At 45.5% G+C, this 16,525-nt stretch overlaps 1 protein-coding gene across 46 annotated transcripts in view; it reads left to right on the top strand.

Moving 5' to 3' along the window:
- The window catches only part of myo18ab (myosin XVIIIA b), a 120,062-nt gene that overhangs the window by 71,276 nt on the left and 32,261 nt on the right, over positions 1-16,525 (top strand). For all 46 annotated transcript variants that reach the window (XM_088616016.1, XM_088616015.1, XM_088616014.1 and 43 more), the window contains 10 exons: positions 2,212-2,353; positions 2,655-2,814; positions 2,982-3,168; positions 3,433-3,670; positions 3,954-4,063; positions 5,434-5,499; positions 7,656-7,784; positions 13,046-13,189; positions 14,187-14,276; positions 15,683-15,802. In XM_088616016.1, the coding sequence (XP_088472142.1) occupies positions 2,212-2,353; positions 2,655-2,814; positions 2,982-3,168; positions 3,433-3,670; positions 3,954-4,063; positions 5,434-5,499; positions 7,656-7,784; positions 13,046-13,189; positions 14,187-14,276; positions 15,683-15,802 (1,386 nt within the window). The remainder of the gene's footprint in view (positions 1-2,211; positions 2,354-2,654; positions 2,815-2,981; positions 3,169-3,432; positions 3,671-3,953; positions 4,064-5,433; positions 5,500-7,655; positions 7,785-13,045; positions 13,190-14,186; positions 14,277-15,682; positions 15,803-16,525) is intronic.

Below are 16,525 nucleotides of genomic sequence, written 5' to 3'. Positions count from 1 at the left end.
TTGTCATCACACTCTTGTCTAATCTTACCATTCTGTCCTTGTGGCATTAAAACAGCTTTGGAGGTTTTGCCTCAAACTGAACTTATCCTTCAGCTGCTGTGGCCTTCAGTTAAGGTTTGGCCGTGCACTTCAGCTTGTCAGAGCTGTTGATTCAGTACCATATGTGTAAATAAGTTTTCCATGCTTCCCAAGTTTTTTTCTAGTTAAAGCTTCTGATTTCGCTGCTCCAGCTGCTAAACTTTCATAGGTACAGCAACGTGTTGAGAATGATTTTCTTTCTCGTAATTTCCTGAGACGTGAGTGAAAACCAGCTTCTGTTCCTGTTTAGACTAAATCCAGGTTTAGTGCATCTGAAGTACACGCTCTGCTTTCAAACTTGAAATAGAGATCTTAGCCATGCTGACTGGCTGTTATACTGAAGTCTGTAGGTATAGTGAAAAATTGATTCAGGTGGCATTTTGTTAAATCAGGCAAGACAATGCAGTTGCCCTTATTCTATAATTCATTCCACAACTCCTCTTTGTATTGTGATAAGATAAAGCTCTCTGGTTTATCAGCATGTGTACAACAAATAATCTGTTCTGTGAATATTCACTGGGACTGAAACATCCCAAAGATGACCTTCAAGGTTAGCAACTCTTTAGACTGTTATTAAAGATTTTTGCATGCTCTGATGGGTTAGAACTCCTAACAGGGCCATGTTTCCATGTTTAAAATGTTGAATACAAAGAGATAAACTGTGTGCTCATGTAATGTGTACATCCAGCATCGATCAGCACCAGGACTTACAAGTCCCCTTTTAATAAGTTTTTGTCTGCGTTTTCATGAAGCATTAACTGAATAAGTATTGGAAAATACCCCAATGATCAAGGACGATTTTGGACCACGAATCCACAAGACCATTTAGGACTAGTGTATGAATCCCACAGTGCAAAGAACTTGTCGGTAGGTAGATTGATTGGAACAGAGTGCCCTATTGGTGTCATACTAGACACTGATGCGATTTAACTATCTCTAGGCAACTGACAGCACAGTGCACGTTTTTAAACTTTCCCCTGAGACAGTAAAAGACTTGCACAAAAACTGAGCTCAGTATTACATAAAAGAATGAGACAGAAATTCCACACAGACCATTACTATCATTAATGGCTTAAGTGGACAGCCCGAATGTCAAGTTTATGAATTTTTGACTGCCTTTGAGCACTTATGTTAACATTACCCACTAATGACAAAGCTATGGGTGTTGCGTTTTGTTTTTTCAAAACATGGCAATCAAGTGTTTAATGAAGCTTCTTTTGTTTTGCTTTATTTAAAAAAACAAAAATCTGATGGATCTTTAATTTGTTTATTCAAGGCGACGCATGGGTAAAGCAAAATTGTACAGGCAGTGAAACCCTATATGATGTAAATGGGTGTTTGAGACGAAGTTAAAGGGTTTGCATATAGGCTGCAGAATGGACTGTTGTGGACTCTGGACTGAAAGGTTGGAGGTATCTATGCCAGGTGGGAAGCTACTGTTGTACTCTTGTGATAGCCTGGAGGCCCATTCATACAGCTGGACATAATGACGAATGAAAATTTGCTTATCTGCCAACAAAAATACAGCTTAGCCTGCCTGTAGTGTGCTGCATGGATATTTATTCAAGGATCCAGCAACACAAGCATTACAGGAAGATAGCATCTCCGGAGTGTTGCAGTATATTCAAAGTCAGAAAAAGGAGTGAATACAGTAAGTGAACAAGATGCACGTGTTAATTCGCAGGTGAGTCTTTTTCGCAGCTGAGTTGTGTCGGTGTGCATCAGCCCTTGTGTGATGGGACTGTGTCAGTCCACAATCGGCGAGTCTGAGCAAGAGTCCTGTCAGAGTCTGATCTAAGGGCTGCAGCTTCGACTTCTCTAACTCTCCGAGTAAGCAGTACAGCTGGATTGTCAGACTCCCTGAGCTCTCCCTCGGTCTGTCAAGGCATTCACCATGTTTTTTCTGATAAGGATCAACGGCTTCGATATTCCTGTGTCCCCGGCCCGTCGGGTTAAAATGAGCTCTCTCCAAAAGTTTCCCCTATAGGGCATCCACTAGTTAATATAAATATCAGCCTTCTTCGTCGTCGCAAGGCGATTTGCAAGCCATGCAGAAAAAGCAGAGTTATTTGTGGGTAGGGGGGAGGAGGAGTGTGGCGACAGTGGTTCTTGAGCGGGGCTTGTGTGTGCCAGGTGCGGACCCTGGCCCGGACAGACGAGGCGAGGGGTCTCCTGTGGCTGATGGAGGAGGAGGCCCTGCAGCCTGGGGGCTCCGAGGAGACACTGCTGGAGAGGCTCTTCAGCTACTACGGCCCACCGGAGGGAGACGGCAAAGGTGAGAGGGAGATGGGGCAACATCCAGCAGCAGTACAGCAGCACCAGTACTGTTTAATACCTGTCTGTCTGTGTTCCTCAGGTGTGCATCACCTGAGTTAGTGTTGGCAAATATCCCAATGACTAATCTGAACATGACTTACAAAGGTGCTTTTGAATACAGGAAACTGAAATAGTCATAAGTGAGCATCAAGAACGATCCACCTTGTTTGAACAGTAAACAATAAGTTTGTTTACTGTAAACAGTTTGTTTACCTTACTTCATTGCCTTACTCCTGTCTGCCTCATCCTTCTCTTTTCAGGTCCGTCTTCGCTGATGAAGAGCGAGAAGTCGCTTCACTTCCTGTTGGGTCACAGCCATGGCACTGACTGGGTGGAGTATGATACCCGCGCTTGGCTGAGCCATGCCAAGCAGAACCCTGCCTCCCAGAACGCCGTCACTCTGCTGCAGGACTCCCAGAAGTAATAATTGTTCTGGTTCATATAGAATCTATTCACAGCCTGGCGACATGTAATGTTGCACAAAGGTCCAGGCATACAAGGATCCCGAAAATGCAATCAAAGTGTGCCAATCTTTGGCTTGCCCTCTCTCAAAGCTCTCTCTCCCTCCTCCGCTTTCCTTCTCGAAGGAAGAACATCAGCAGCCTGTTCATGGGGAGGACCGGCAGTGCCACGGTGCTGTCGGGCTCCATCGCGGGCCTGGAGGGCGGGTCGCAGCTGGTCCTGCGGAGGGCCACCAGCATGAGGAAGACCTTCACCACAGGCGTGGCGGCGGTGAAGAAGAAATCGCTCTGCATCCAGATCAAACTGCAAGTGGTGAGTCGGAGGCTCTGCATCTGTCCACGTCTGCAGTGTCCTCATGAGATTTTGCCCAAACAAAAGGAATGTCTCCATTGCTTTCACGGGGAGGGTGAGGTCTTGCATGGTGACCTCTCCTTTTATCTTACAACGCCCTGCATGAGAGTGCTCAAAAATGGAGGGTTTTGCTTTTGTTGAGGAAGGTAATAGGTGGGAGCATGCATGTAATTGTGATTATCGTATTGGTGTGTACCCTGAACTGTAACCGAATGTGTCGTCTAGGATGCTCTGGTGGACACAGTCAGGAGGTCCAAGGTGCACTTTGTCCACTGCCTGCTGCCCAAGGCTGATGCGCTGAGCGGGGAAGTGAGGGTACTGGGCGGGCCATCCCCCAGGGCAGGGGAAGGGGAGCCCCATGGCGAGAACTGCGACCCTGGCCTCATGCAGCTGGATGTGCCCCTGTTGCGTGCTCAGCTGCGCGGCTCCAAGCTGCTGGATGCCCTGCGGATTTACAGGCAAGGTAGGAGTTGTCCTGGGGCTTGGGGACTGGCCCAGGGGCTCAGTAGAGTCAGAGCTCTTAGTGCTTAGAGTTCCAGTCATGGTGGGATGTGGGTGGAGGTATTGATTTTGACGCAGTCCAAAATGGGATTGGAAATAATGAGTTAGACCTAAAATTAGGTCAGATTTGTAGTTTGGGACTCTTGTACTGGGACTAATATAGGCCTGGTGAAATGATAGGATCGCACAGAAGCAGGAAGAGATGTTCAAAGCGTAATGGGTGTGTCTGTGGCCCCGCTGCCCAGGTTACCCTGATCACATGGTCTTCTCGGAGTTCCGCCGCCGCTTTGATGTGCTGGCGCCTCACCTGACCAAAAAACACGGGCGCAACTACATCGTCACGGACGAGAAGAGGGTGAGTCTCCCGTCTCCTCACTTCCTGCACAATTAGAGGCCCCTTTATTAGCCGTGTTCGTCCTCCTGTTTATAATTATGAATATGCTGATAGCAGAAAGCTGTTTTGCTGATTAATGAACTGAAGAGCACTCTTGTTTTCCCATCGGTGCTACAATGACAGAGCAATAAACCCCCACTAATCAGGGCTATGATGACTTTATATACTGAATCCTCGGTTTATTAAATAACATTTCCAATTCAGATTAACAACACTTGTAGACGGGGATAAGGCTTTAATTGTTCCAGTGCTTAGAACTCACAAAAGCCTTGAACTTTAAAGTGATCATTAATCACATTTGTGTGCTTCCAACTTTCTTTTGTTTAATCTCTTGGACAATTAGTCTGGTGTAGCTTGAGTGAATGGCTCCGGGGAGGACAGCCTGCGTTTTACTGCAGTGATAGGAGAGGACGGCGAGCTAGGAGGCCCTATTAGTCCCTATGAAGTAGGCAGGGGAGTTAAAAACATTGACGACTGTGGAAGACCATTATAAAAACGTATAAAAAAAAAAACTAGGTATGTTTTGAAATAAATTGGCTTTTTAAAAAACATCTAGCTGGATTTCCCAGATTGCACTTCAGACTGTGCCAGCTGGCATCTGTGCCCTTTCTTCTGTAGTGAAAGAGTTGGCATGGAGGAGGTTAACATGGAAAACAGCGAGGGGCTTGTCGAAATGCTAAACAGGAGTAACTCTGTAAGCGATGCAGTGGAAAATGATACAGAAAAGGGGGAGGAGAGGCAGAGGGAGAAAGAAAGAAGTGATCCATGCGTCAGCATCTAAGGAGAGGTCTCTCTGGAAACTGAAGAAAACAAAGCTCTCAGTGAGGCTGGCCTGCCATGTCCTTTTATAGTGTGACATAGATGGGGGCACTTCATGCTGAATTCCCCCGCCAACCTGTTTACTACAGAGAGAGAGAGGGGCTGTGCCACTGGTGTAGTTAATCTTGGAGGTTCCATTTGTAGCTCAGCTCACAAAGTAAGCAGCGTGATGGGTCTCTTGATTTATAGACAACATAACTTGTCAGAAATGAACAGATAAAGAGGGGGGCCGTGCTTCAGAAATGGGGGGGGGGAACTTTCTTTGAAAACAAATACGGTTGTTTGGAAGCTCAGAATTGTTAATTTTGGTGAAAAACTGGATTGAAAAAGAAGTAAATAAGTTTTTCTCTAAATACAATTGTGTTGAACATGTTTTTGTGATATTTCAGAGGCTGGTGTCTTTGGACGGTTATCATATGGTTGCCATCTGAGCACCACGCCTGTACTGGTAGTTTTCTTCCCCGACAAAAGACAGCTCTGCGTTCGACTCACAGGTCTTGATCTGTTTTTAGGCCGTGGAGGAACTGCTGGAGTCGCTGGATTTGGAGAGCAGCAACTATCACATGGGCCTGAGCAGGGTGAGTACCTGGGACTGAAGGGTTTTGTAGGACGAACAGGTGGCTTTCCCAATGAGAAATCTCAAAAATGTCTTGGCTTCTGCTAATTAAAGATTCAACTGAGTCATTCAGAAATCAACTAGAAGATTCCCAGTGATTCCCAGCCTTGGTCTTGGGCCCACCACCACCTGCTAGCTTTGATTCCAGCTGGGCTCTGCAACATTACTGAAACTTTCATTGACTTTATAGGATTGATTTCAACCTTTTAACTGTTCTCGCTTCAGAAACATTTTGGAAGTTCTTGATCGACCCAAACAAAAGTTTTTTGGGGGATAAAGGCCATGCCTTTACATCTCAGCTGGTATTTGAGATGTGGACGAGGAAAGGTGACTGCAGTGACAGTTGTCTTAAGGGATCTGCTCTTTCTGCAAGGCAGCAGCCTAAGACCCCTAGGTCTTGAATTGACCTTGAATTACCAATCCGAAATTAAATCGCATCTAACCGGCTAGAAACTTGTTTACTGCCTTTATGATCTTCAGTTCTAGAAGATGCATTTCGTCGAAGTTCAGGTAAGCAGCTGCGTCGGCCTCAAACCTGAAGAAGGCTCCTCAGCCGAAACGTCATGTCTCTTCTCTTTCCTATTCAGCATGGAATAATTCTTTACCTGTTCCGATGCGTTTCGCCGATGTTTCTGCGTGTGCCTGTGATTGCTCAGGCGCTAGGCATGAGAGATGCTCTTGGATCCGTGTTGGCAGAACTTGAGACTGGGGGGGGGGGGGGAGGGAGGGGAGAGTGCCGCCGGCAGAATGTCTTTTCTCCGCACAAGTCCACTTGATCTCTGCACCGCTCCGAGAAACAAAGCAGCTTTATTTTTTTTCTCCCCCTTTTGCTTTATCCCTGTGCCGCAACTTGAACGTGGGAGGATGGGGAGGGGAAGGGGCCCGTGTGTGTGATGATAATGCCACCAGCTCTTTCAGCATTGCTCAGCATTTTTCCGAAAACCCGTAACAAGTGGAAGAGGGGTGGGGCTCGTGCTGGCTGAACTAGAAAAGAACTTTTGCAAAGTGTTGTTTTTCTTGGTGGAGTTTAATTTCACAACATGGCTGGAACGGCTAAACTTGCTTGTCACATTTTAGACATATGTTACCTGCTGTGATTAAAAAAATGAATTTACTGCGCACTCCTCCAGAGAGAAGCTCTTAAATCTTTGCTTGGAGCCAGGAAAGCAAAATGTATTTTTCCTCCGCATTTCCTCCAACAGAGGCCTCAATCTTTCACTGGAGATTCTTCTAATTTGCTAAGTGCTGTAAGCTGCTCTCCAAGTCTCAGATAGATGTCTTGTCCATCATTATCCATCATCCTGGGCTTGGGGCAGGCTGCAGGCAGCCCCCCTAAATCATGCTACATCAATCTGAATATGCGGTGATGAAATAGGCTTTTACTGCTCTTCACTGCTAAAGTCTTACATGAAATAATGTAGCCACTTGGAGAGGGGCTATTCAAAAAATAAATGTGTGCAAAGCTTCCAAGACCGTTTCTACCCTTTAATCATTAGATACAGAACCTGCTCATCTCTTTGAGCTTTAATTAAGAAATTAAAAGACACTGATTAAGGATCTGCTTCAACCAGAATGTCCATGCACACTGAGTCACTACTATAAAAAAAAACAGAGCAAAATTTCACGTTTCATCTAACTTCAAGAGCTCAGTGATAAAATATGAAAAGGCTTAAGCCCCCCTTTGAATATATTTTCTCTTTACTGCTTAAAAACTTTCTGAGTACACTGACACTGCTTTAGCTTCTGAGCAAAAGAGTTTTAGAATGTGGGTGCATTACTGCAGACGTAATGGTAATACATTAATTACTAGTTTAATTAGATCTGGCAGATTGCTCTTGAAGGTGGAAAAACATAGGTCTTCTTATCAGGAGCAACACTCCCTCTTCAGCCAGATCTACTAAATAACCTTTTCAGATTTGCTTTAAGCAATATGTGGAACAGCTGCATTGGATCGATTCTTTTTGCTTGTTCATAATCTAATGTAATCCAGTCCCTCCATGCCAAGAACATCCTTGCGAAAGAGAATTTGTCTCGAGACTCTTGAAATATGATTTTAATATTAAGGGAAAGGTTAATCAGTGGTCCGCCGGTGATTTAACAGGTGTTTCCCCCTGCCAGGTGTTCTTCAGGGCGGGCACCCTGGCGAAACTGGAGGAGCAGAGAGATGAGCAGACCAGACGGAACATCACGCTGTTTCAGGCAGCCTGCAGGGGATACCTGGCCAGGCAGGCTTTCAAGAAGAGGAAGGTGAGGCTGCCCTTCTGGGATGGCGCTGTGCGTCTTAGGGCTGGGCTGCTGGTGCTGATGGGGCCCCCCGCTGGCACGGGGAGGCGTAAGAGAGAAATTCTTCCCTTTCTAGAAGAATTATTAGCTTTTATCCTAAGTGTTGCTTTTTCCCGGCTAGACCTGGTTTGGAGTCTTCACAGTCTCGTCTCTTTGTGAGAGCCCTTTCTCAGGGGCTGGCGTTGGCCAACAATCCAGTACTCGCCCCTCAGTAATGACTTGGTAATGACTTGGAGCATGTGAGCTTCAATTAATAGAGTAAGTTAATTAGTTCAATCAGGAGTGGCCGGCTGTTGTCTCTGAGAGCTGCAGGGGGGCTGGCATTTCCATTTCAAATGCTTGCTAAACTGCTTGATTGAGGAAATCACATGCTTAAGTGGTCAAAGCTTGTTGCAGTTTTCTAGAAACCGATGATGAAAGGATGACCCCCCTGGGCTGTAGTCCTGCAGAACCAGGGGTGGCCTTCCCTGCTGTAGACTATCTCCTGTTGTCAGACATGTCACCCCGTTCAGCTACAAGAACATTTTCAGCTCATTGGATTCCTTATGAAAACCACAATGACCTTCCTTGCACTATACCTCTTTTCTGTCTCGGTTCGTTCCCCCCGTTGACTTTTTTCTCCCTGTGCGCTCTCCCTTCGACCTCTCCCCTGGGCTCGGGTTCTGCCCGGTCCATGACCGCGGTCACGGTGCCCGGCCCGCCCGCGGCTGGCCAGCTCTTGCTCCGCCAGAGAGTGGAGAGCCCGTCTGGAGTTGCGTAATAATTACAGCACTTAATCACAAGGGAGGAAGCCCACCCCATGCTGAGCTCCGCGGCTCAGTTTACAGTATGGCACCCACTCTTCCCTTCCTGACAAGTCTTTTACCCTAAAATGGTCAAAGGTAGCTAAACGAGTACAAGGCGTTGGGGCTCTCTTCCTAACTCGCCCTCCTTGTGGATTGGCTGTTTTTCTTTGGTACATCCTTCGTGTCAGTTCTGTCCCACTCTGATATCTCTGGCCATCCTGGTTTTTAAAGCCTTTGGCTGGCTTTAAGGTTGGTGCCTTGCTTCTCTGTGTAAGTACTATTTCTTTTTTTTATGTTTTATTCTATTGACATTTTTAAGGAGCACTTCAAACAATACATGCTTGAAAAAAAAAAAGAACCTTCCCTGGACTGTAAAAAGACGTTCTTTGTAGTTTTCTGGCTGGGTGCAGCAACAGCTGCTGTTTAGTACAGAGCAGACTGGAGGGAGAGAGAAGAGGCAGCTGGGTTGTCAGCACAGTAGGGTTTTTGGAGGTACAGCTAATCAATTTGGGAATTGTCATTCTCACTTTTGTGTTAGTTACGGTGTCCTAGAAACTTCAGTATTTTACACTGGTAAAATTAGGTTAGTTTTCTTTTCATCTGTTCATTTTAATTGGCTCATTGTTTACTTGGCTCCTTTTCCTAATCTGCCATTATGGAAGCGTGCACTTCTCGTATGCTTTGATACCTACGAACATCCATCCTTCTGTTATCAGAAAACTGCCTGTGGCTGGTAAGGGCTGGGGCAGACCAGAGACTGTCCTGGAAGCTTAGGGCACAAGGTGGGACTCCTGATGGGGCATCAGTCCATTACAGGACGCATGCAAGCACATAAGGACTGTTTAGAAACGAATGCATTCCGGAAATGTCTAAAAGTTTTAAGGATCAAATCAAAGTTTAAAATGAATCCTATATTGTGCATGCATATTTTTTAACCTAGCAACTGCTTTGTAAATGGAAGTCGCTGTAGTGATAAGAGGTTAGTTATCAATTAACGCTGGCTGAGACTATGGTTGTCTATGGCATGTGTGGCTAATCAGTCGAAGGGCAAATTTGCATGTGGCGTTTTTCCAATACAGTCCATAGGCTTCGCCTAATTAGACGAATGCCGTGGAGTGGAAGGTTTATTCCTACGTGATCAGAAACTCTCCTTGTGCCCTTTCTCCTCCTCCCGTTTGGAAAGAGATTATCCGAGCATCTCTGTCCCCAGAGTCCCCCCTTATGATAATGATTGTGTAATGGAAATCATTCCCGTTCTAGACCTTGCCGGTCATGAAACTTGATTAGGGTCCCTTTCCATCATAATTGTGAAGTATTTTTTTCTTAATAGGAGATGCTAATGACGGACAGGAATTAATCTAGCTGATATTAGATTTGCAGTGTACTGCAGTGACAGCATTAACATCCTCTGGGTTTTAAAAAAAAAAAGTTTTTGACAAGCAGTAGGGAATGGCTCGTGTTGGAATCCTTACAGAACTTCACTCGATTCTGCAGAAAACAGTTCTGATGTTTGTTTTAATGAGAAAGGGATACTGTGCCAAACACTTGATGCTGCAAACAGCTTGTCTAAATATGGCTTGCAGTGCCTTGCTGTCGTCCTGGAGTGTGTATATTGTATCAGAAGAGGTTTCTCTAACCAGGAATGATGATCTCATCATGGGTCAACTTTGCCTTGGGAATTAAAATAAATACGGAAAACGAATTGCTCTTTGACAGGTGATTGCTGTGCTGCTGATGTTCATTGGGAATTAACTGATACGGCAGACGGGTGTGTGTCTAATTAAGTTATTGCCTTAAGATAAACCTCCGTGCTGGGAGAAAACAGGTGGATAACGGGAGGAGTTTCCTTGCCTGGCTGGCCTCGCTTGTTAAATGATTTGGGGATGTCTGTGTTAGTGTGTGACAACCTGCAGGAGCTGCCCCTAAAGGAAAGAGGGGTTTTCTGCGTTTAGAGCTCTCGCTGAAAACTGTGACTGTAACCTTAAGCAGAGTTTCCTGAGATTAGAGCAGCGTGGCTTTCTCAGTAATCATCTCTGCGCTGTTGTTTCCTCGATGGAAGAGCTGCGATAATCACACTGTTGTCTGTCTCGCTGCTTACTGTATCAAAACACAAAGGCTTGTTGCAGGAGCTGGGATTTTAATTAGGAATTCTCTCGTTTTGTTTTTATTGCCCTGCGTACTGTGTAATCTGTTGTTTTACCTTATTCGTTCTGGGCAGAATTCACAAATTAACTCTGGCGAATATTGTCTGCAGCATCATTGAAAGACTCCCTTGAATTTTGCAGCATGTTAAAGCTTTCGTAGTGTGACGAATTGTAATCGGTACACAGGTTTGTTCTCCATTGTACGCTGAATCCACTTGATGCTGTGAATTGTGCAGCTTTAATTGGGTTTCCAGATAATCTTCTGTTATTGGAGATGCTTGTGTACAAGCGACATGGAAATCTTATAAAACTGTTAACTGACTGCCAAGATTTCTTGATGTTTGATTTAATTACACTCCGGAGTTGCTGGTCTTGGAACACTTACTGTCTCTGCTTAACTGTCTTTGCACAGCTTCCAGAAATCTGGTAGAGTCTTTTCAGGGAGATTGACGTGTATTTCTTTGCCTGACGAGACACATATTCGTCTGCACCCATACAGTACATATAGCATGTTAGCCATGGTGTGCAAAATTGCATGTGATTAACTTCACCAAGTGTAAGCTGCACATCTTTCACAGGTTTTCAAACTGAAAAGTATTTTAAACCATTCCCATTAGTTTGATGAGCTTTTTCCACATATTCTGAACAAGTATTTTTTTTAAAGGCTAGGCATACTCTCGAAATCTCAGCCAAGCTATTTTTAAAAACGAGAGCACTTTATTTAATACGGTTTTTGGTGGATTTAATTGTGAAAGCGGTTCGGGGTTAAATGAAAGGATGCTTTGTGCTGCCTGTCACTTACGTTGTCATGGTGTCTGACGCCCATTAGCTCCGAGAGAGGGCAGCCCTTGTTAATGATCCTGCCTCTGCAATTAAAACAGGGGGGCTGCATTGTGGGCTGTCCAGAATTCCTCACTCCCTGAGCCTGTCTGTCAATCCTGGGCTGGTGTATCCAGGATGTCCCTTGTTCTGTGTCAACACTCCAGCACCCTGCCACTGTCAGTTCTACCTCCTCACCACCAGAGGGAGCCTCCAGCATTGGTTGCTGGCTTGGCTGCGCAGCAGAGGCGCAGACTATGCAGACGGCCGCGTTAAGTCTTAGCCAATCGCAGACTGACCAGTGTACCTAGGATTTCACACTACCCTTCCCCAGCTCTATATATTGAGCACTCAGGCTTGTAACCTCTTGTTTGCGCTCTGGACAGTTACTTCCCTGTTTTTCCTGATTCTTTCCTTGTTCCTTTCTCTGGTCCAATTGTTCTTCTTTCTTCCATTGTTTTCTCCTCTGAGTTTCTGTTCCTCTGCTCTTTGTGTTGTTTTTCCTTGTCTTGCCTTCCTGGTTTCTGATCTTGGCCTGTTCTTGGAGTTTTGGGATTTAGTCTTCTGGTTGTTACTTTTTGTTCCTAGTCTGTTGGTGGCTGCACAGGGTCCACTTCCTTGGCCGTCTGGGTGTCTGGGCAGCTCTTACGCCTGCCAATTGTGGTACAAGCAAAGTTCCATTTTTCTGCCATCTGGCCCTTGGTTTTCGTGCTCTTGCTTCCATGCAGATGTGGAAACTGAGGTGCTGGAGGTCACGAAAACCTCCTGAATGTAATTACAGACTTTTACAGAGCGCCATGCGGGGAGAAGGGAGGTGAGGTTCAGTTAGTGCCACTTTGCTTCAGGAATGAACTGCTGTTTGCACAGCTTTTCTGACCTCACCTGCTCATTTCAACCCCTGTGAATGAGACTCCGATATCTCTGGCGAAGAGGAGAAGTGAAAAAGTAGCTGCAGCAGATTTTTCTTGCTTGCAACTTCCTCACTTGAGATGAGGGTACGTAGGGTGAGTACTGGTGTTTACACGTATTTTGCTTTGTCCAGTCTAGGGAGGGATTGTCTGCCTCTAGCTTGGCATGAAGTAAAGTAGCCTAAAGATTGTGTACTTGACTGGGACTCTTTTTGATATACACCCACCAGAGTGATCCCAGGCAGAGACTGTCCAAGACGTTCCCTGGCCACAGTGTGTGGTGGATTAGTATTCCCCTTTAGGGCTGGGATAGAAAGCCACTGTGATGACCAGTATATCTTAACAGAAGCGAAATAAAAACTAGTTCATTCGTTTCCTCGCTGCTGGGTACCATCGCCTCCATCCCCCTCTGAAAGAAAAGACGCTTGAAGGGTTCTCGGATTTGTTGATGTCCACCTGACACAGAAGTGGTAGTTTGAGCCGCAACATGCTAACCCAGCCAACCTGGACACCGGGCTGGGCGTTTACACGGGACACTAACAGGCACAGCCCACCCCTGTGCTTTTCAGATCCAGGACCTGGCCATCCGCTGCATCCAGAAGAACATCAAGAAGAACCGGGGGGTGAAGGGCTGGCCCTGGTGGAAGCTCTTCACCACGGTGCGGCCGCTGATCGAGGTCCAGCTCACCGAGGAGCAGATCCGGGGCAAAGACGTGAGTGTCCGTGGCTGAGCCAAGCAAGCAGACCGCGCGCAACAGCTCGTGTAGCTCAGGCTCTGTGAAGGTGGTGTAGTGTTCGATTTTGACCTCTGAAGGCTGTAGTTTGTTCAATGTTTTGATTTGCAGAACCTGCAGCCTTCCAGGACTGTAGGAATGTGTTGACTTAAGTGAACAACGTAGGTCCAAAGTTGATCAAATCTTTTCTTCTACGACACTTTATAACCTGAGGATTCAGTGTGATGTGACTTTTACCTGCCTCACATCCATAGTATCAAAAGCAGCTTTAACAGTATATGGAATTTTTTTTTTCCTCTGCTTGAAGTGGCCTTAGTGAGCCTCTCTTTTTCAAATTACATTTGACGTTTAAGCTCGGCTACAGCATCCTGTCGGTTTATGTTTGTTTGGATATTCCAAGCAAAACTAAAATTGTGCTCACAGTTCTAGTTGAGTTTTAAAGCACGGGTTAAATACACATTTAAATATGTTGTGGGGGTTGGAGATTCACTGTAATCTAAGCAAACTGCACAAATTACTCATTTCAGTTATTCCTTCATGTTTGCTGGGGATGTGTTGCACAAGGGGGATGCATCTATTACTTGCGCAGTAATATTGCAAATTCGTTTTTCTGCTTTTGCGTCTCTGTGGGGAAAATGAAATATACAGGCTCCGCGTGGTTCGAACCATGCAGCGATTTGCTAACTAGAAAGAAAGTTTCAGTGTGGATTGGGAGCTTTGATTAGTGTCCGTACAGGAGGCTCAGCTGTTCCAGAGCAACCTGTTAGATGAGCAGAGGTGAGGTCAGAGCACAACTGCACAAGGGCATGCGTTTGGCAGTGCTAGGCAAGAGACAAGGCTTTTGAGCAGTTTGTTTTTTTATATTTTTATTTACTTTTCATCATTTCATCTTTATTCAGATTAACCAATGATTCCCGTTTTTTTCTTTTGCCTTTCTGAAATCTAAAGTGTGTTGTTGTGCCTGTTGTCATTTCAGGAGGAGATTCAGCAGCTTCGGGCGAAGCTGGAGAAGGTGGAGAAGGAGAGGAACGAGCTCAGACTGAACTCTGACCGACTGGAGAGCAGGGTAGGACCACAGCCCTGGCCACTGGCCCCTTGGCAGGGTGGGGGGTGTCTAGATCCATCTGCGTATAGTCACCACAGTTCTGATGGATTTGCAGCAGAGACGAGCAATGCAAAAGCCAACACTGGCTGGCATTCTGTGCACAGGGTGGTGGTCAGTGAGTGGCAACCTGTGCTCTAAGGTTGCTATTTTTCAGGAAGTTGTTTAGTGTCACATTGCATAGCTACAGTGCCCCGCAGAAGTCTTGGGACAGTGAAGTCAAAATTGCTATACTTGCTGTATACTCAAGCAATTCAAATTTGACAGGAAAATATGTATATGAGGCAAAAGCCTTCTGATTTACATCCTGTCGAGCAATTTCAACTTTCTGAAAAGGAGACTGGTGTTAGAACCCCGCCCTGCAGCAAAGGTTTGGTAAAGCATCTCAAAAGAACAAAGTGATGGTGATGTCAGGTTTGATGCAGTTGATGCATGCAAAAGATTTGAGACCAAATACTAAGTTTTATACTTCTTCAACTTACTTATTTGTCCCAATACTTAAGCTCACCTGAAATGGGGTGAACACAAAAAAGTGCTGTTATTCTGAAATTGTATAAGATATAAGCACAGAAGTACCCAGAAATAAAAGGTGACATTCTGTACTTTTGCCTCATCTTCGTCTTTTCATCTCAAACCTGAATTGCTTGAGTATACAGCAAAAACAGTCATTTAACTTCACTGTCTCAAAACTAACGGAGGGCACTGTGTTTCGGTGAGATGTTGTCATTTGGAACATTTCTGACATCTTTTCTCTTACAGCATTACTGGTACACAGCTGTGGTATTTTGTTGTTTTTTTTTTTACAAATTGGAAAGATGAATTTGGGCTGTTTTTAAAAGGCTGTCTCCTCTTGCACAGCCAGGATATCACACTGCCATGTTGCCCCTGAAGGAAACCTGTGGACAAACCCCAGAAAGGGTCTTGGGGAAAAAAAGCTTAAGAAAAGCTGGAAAATCTTTTTGATTGTTTTAGATTTCCTGTCGGGTGTAAAATACTGATATCTGGCTTCTGTTCTTGGATCTGAAAATTTCATCTTTAACCTGTTCTGAAATAACTGGCTGTATTGTGGGAGTGTGCTTATGGATGCATTGCTATGAAATGTTTCTCTAGTGAGCGAATGGCTGCATTTGATTTTAGGAGGGATGAATGAAACTGGAAAGTCCACATGATTCAGATAAGATCTTTTTCACAAATCTGCTCCTGATCAGCTGCGCTCTCAGGTCTCCTGTTAAGGCCACGGGAGATGTTCTTTAAGCTCTGGTGCTCTTCATCTTGTTCTGGGAAACGCAGCTATAGTCCCTGTTCTGTGCCAGTGGAGCATGTGCTTTTTGTGGATGGCGGCTCACAAAGGCCTGCCCTCTCCTCCTCAGATCACAGAGCTGTCCTCGGAGCTCACCGACGAGCGCAACAGTGGGGAGTCCGCATCCCAGCTCCTGGAGTCGGAGACCTCGGACAGGCTGCGCCTGGAAAAGGACATGAAGGAGCTGCAGGTAAGGCTTCTGCACTCGTCCACCCGTATGGTCCACTGTGCGTCCCCCAGCTGTGACCAGTGACCGGTGGACAGTTCACATGACAACACTGCTCTCTCGCTCGCTCTGTCCACCACACGTGCTCCAGCTGTGACCGGCAGACAGTTCACATGACAACACTGCCCCCTGGCTCGCTCGCTCTGTCCACTACATGTGCTCCAGCTGTGACTGGTGGACAGCTCACCACTGTCCACTGCTCTAGGTATGATCATCTCAACTTGTGAGCGGCATCACTCTGAACTAGCTCTATTAACTCTTTATGGCCGTTAGTGCTGCATCTGGGACACAGAATCAGCCCTCTGACTTCTGTATAAGAGAAGCAGGAAGTGTTGTGCTGAGAATGACAGAGGACCAGAGGGCGTACCTGGTTTGGGCATGTGGTTGTCTTCGAAGAAACAAAAGAGTCCTCATTCAGTCGTGTCATGAATACTGCAGGCGCTCATTGTGTACCCCCCTCTCTCTCTGTATTATAATTAATTGTATCAGATTAAAAGCAGAATATTTTTTAAAGAAGTATGTCTTGGCAGTGAATACCAAGCTTTCAAAATAATTCACTTTGCTATGTGAAATCTGTAATCTGTGAATATAGTTACAGGGCAACTATCTGAATTCTAAACATTTCGTTAAGTCCTCCTGCCCCCTGTCTACATTAACTGGCTAGAAATGACAGATAACATGGACCTG

The sequence above is a fragment of the Lepisosteus platostomus genome, chromosome 22, assembly GCF_059453375.1.
Source record: "Lepisosteus platostomus isolate fLepPlt1 chromosome 22, fLepPlt1.hap1, whole genome shotgun sequence".
NCBI lineage: Eukaryota > Metazoa > Chordata > Actinopteri > Semionotiformes > Lepisosteidae > Lepisosteus > Lepisosteus platostomus.
Note: the sequence above shows the minus strand (reverse complement) of the source record. Positions and strands in the feature narration are given on the sequence as shown.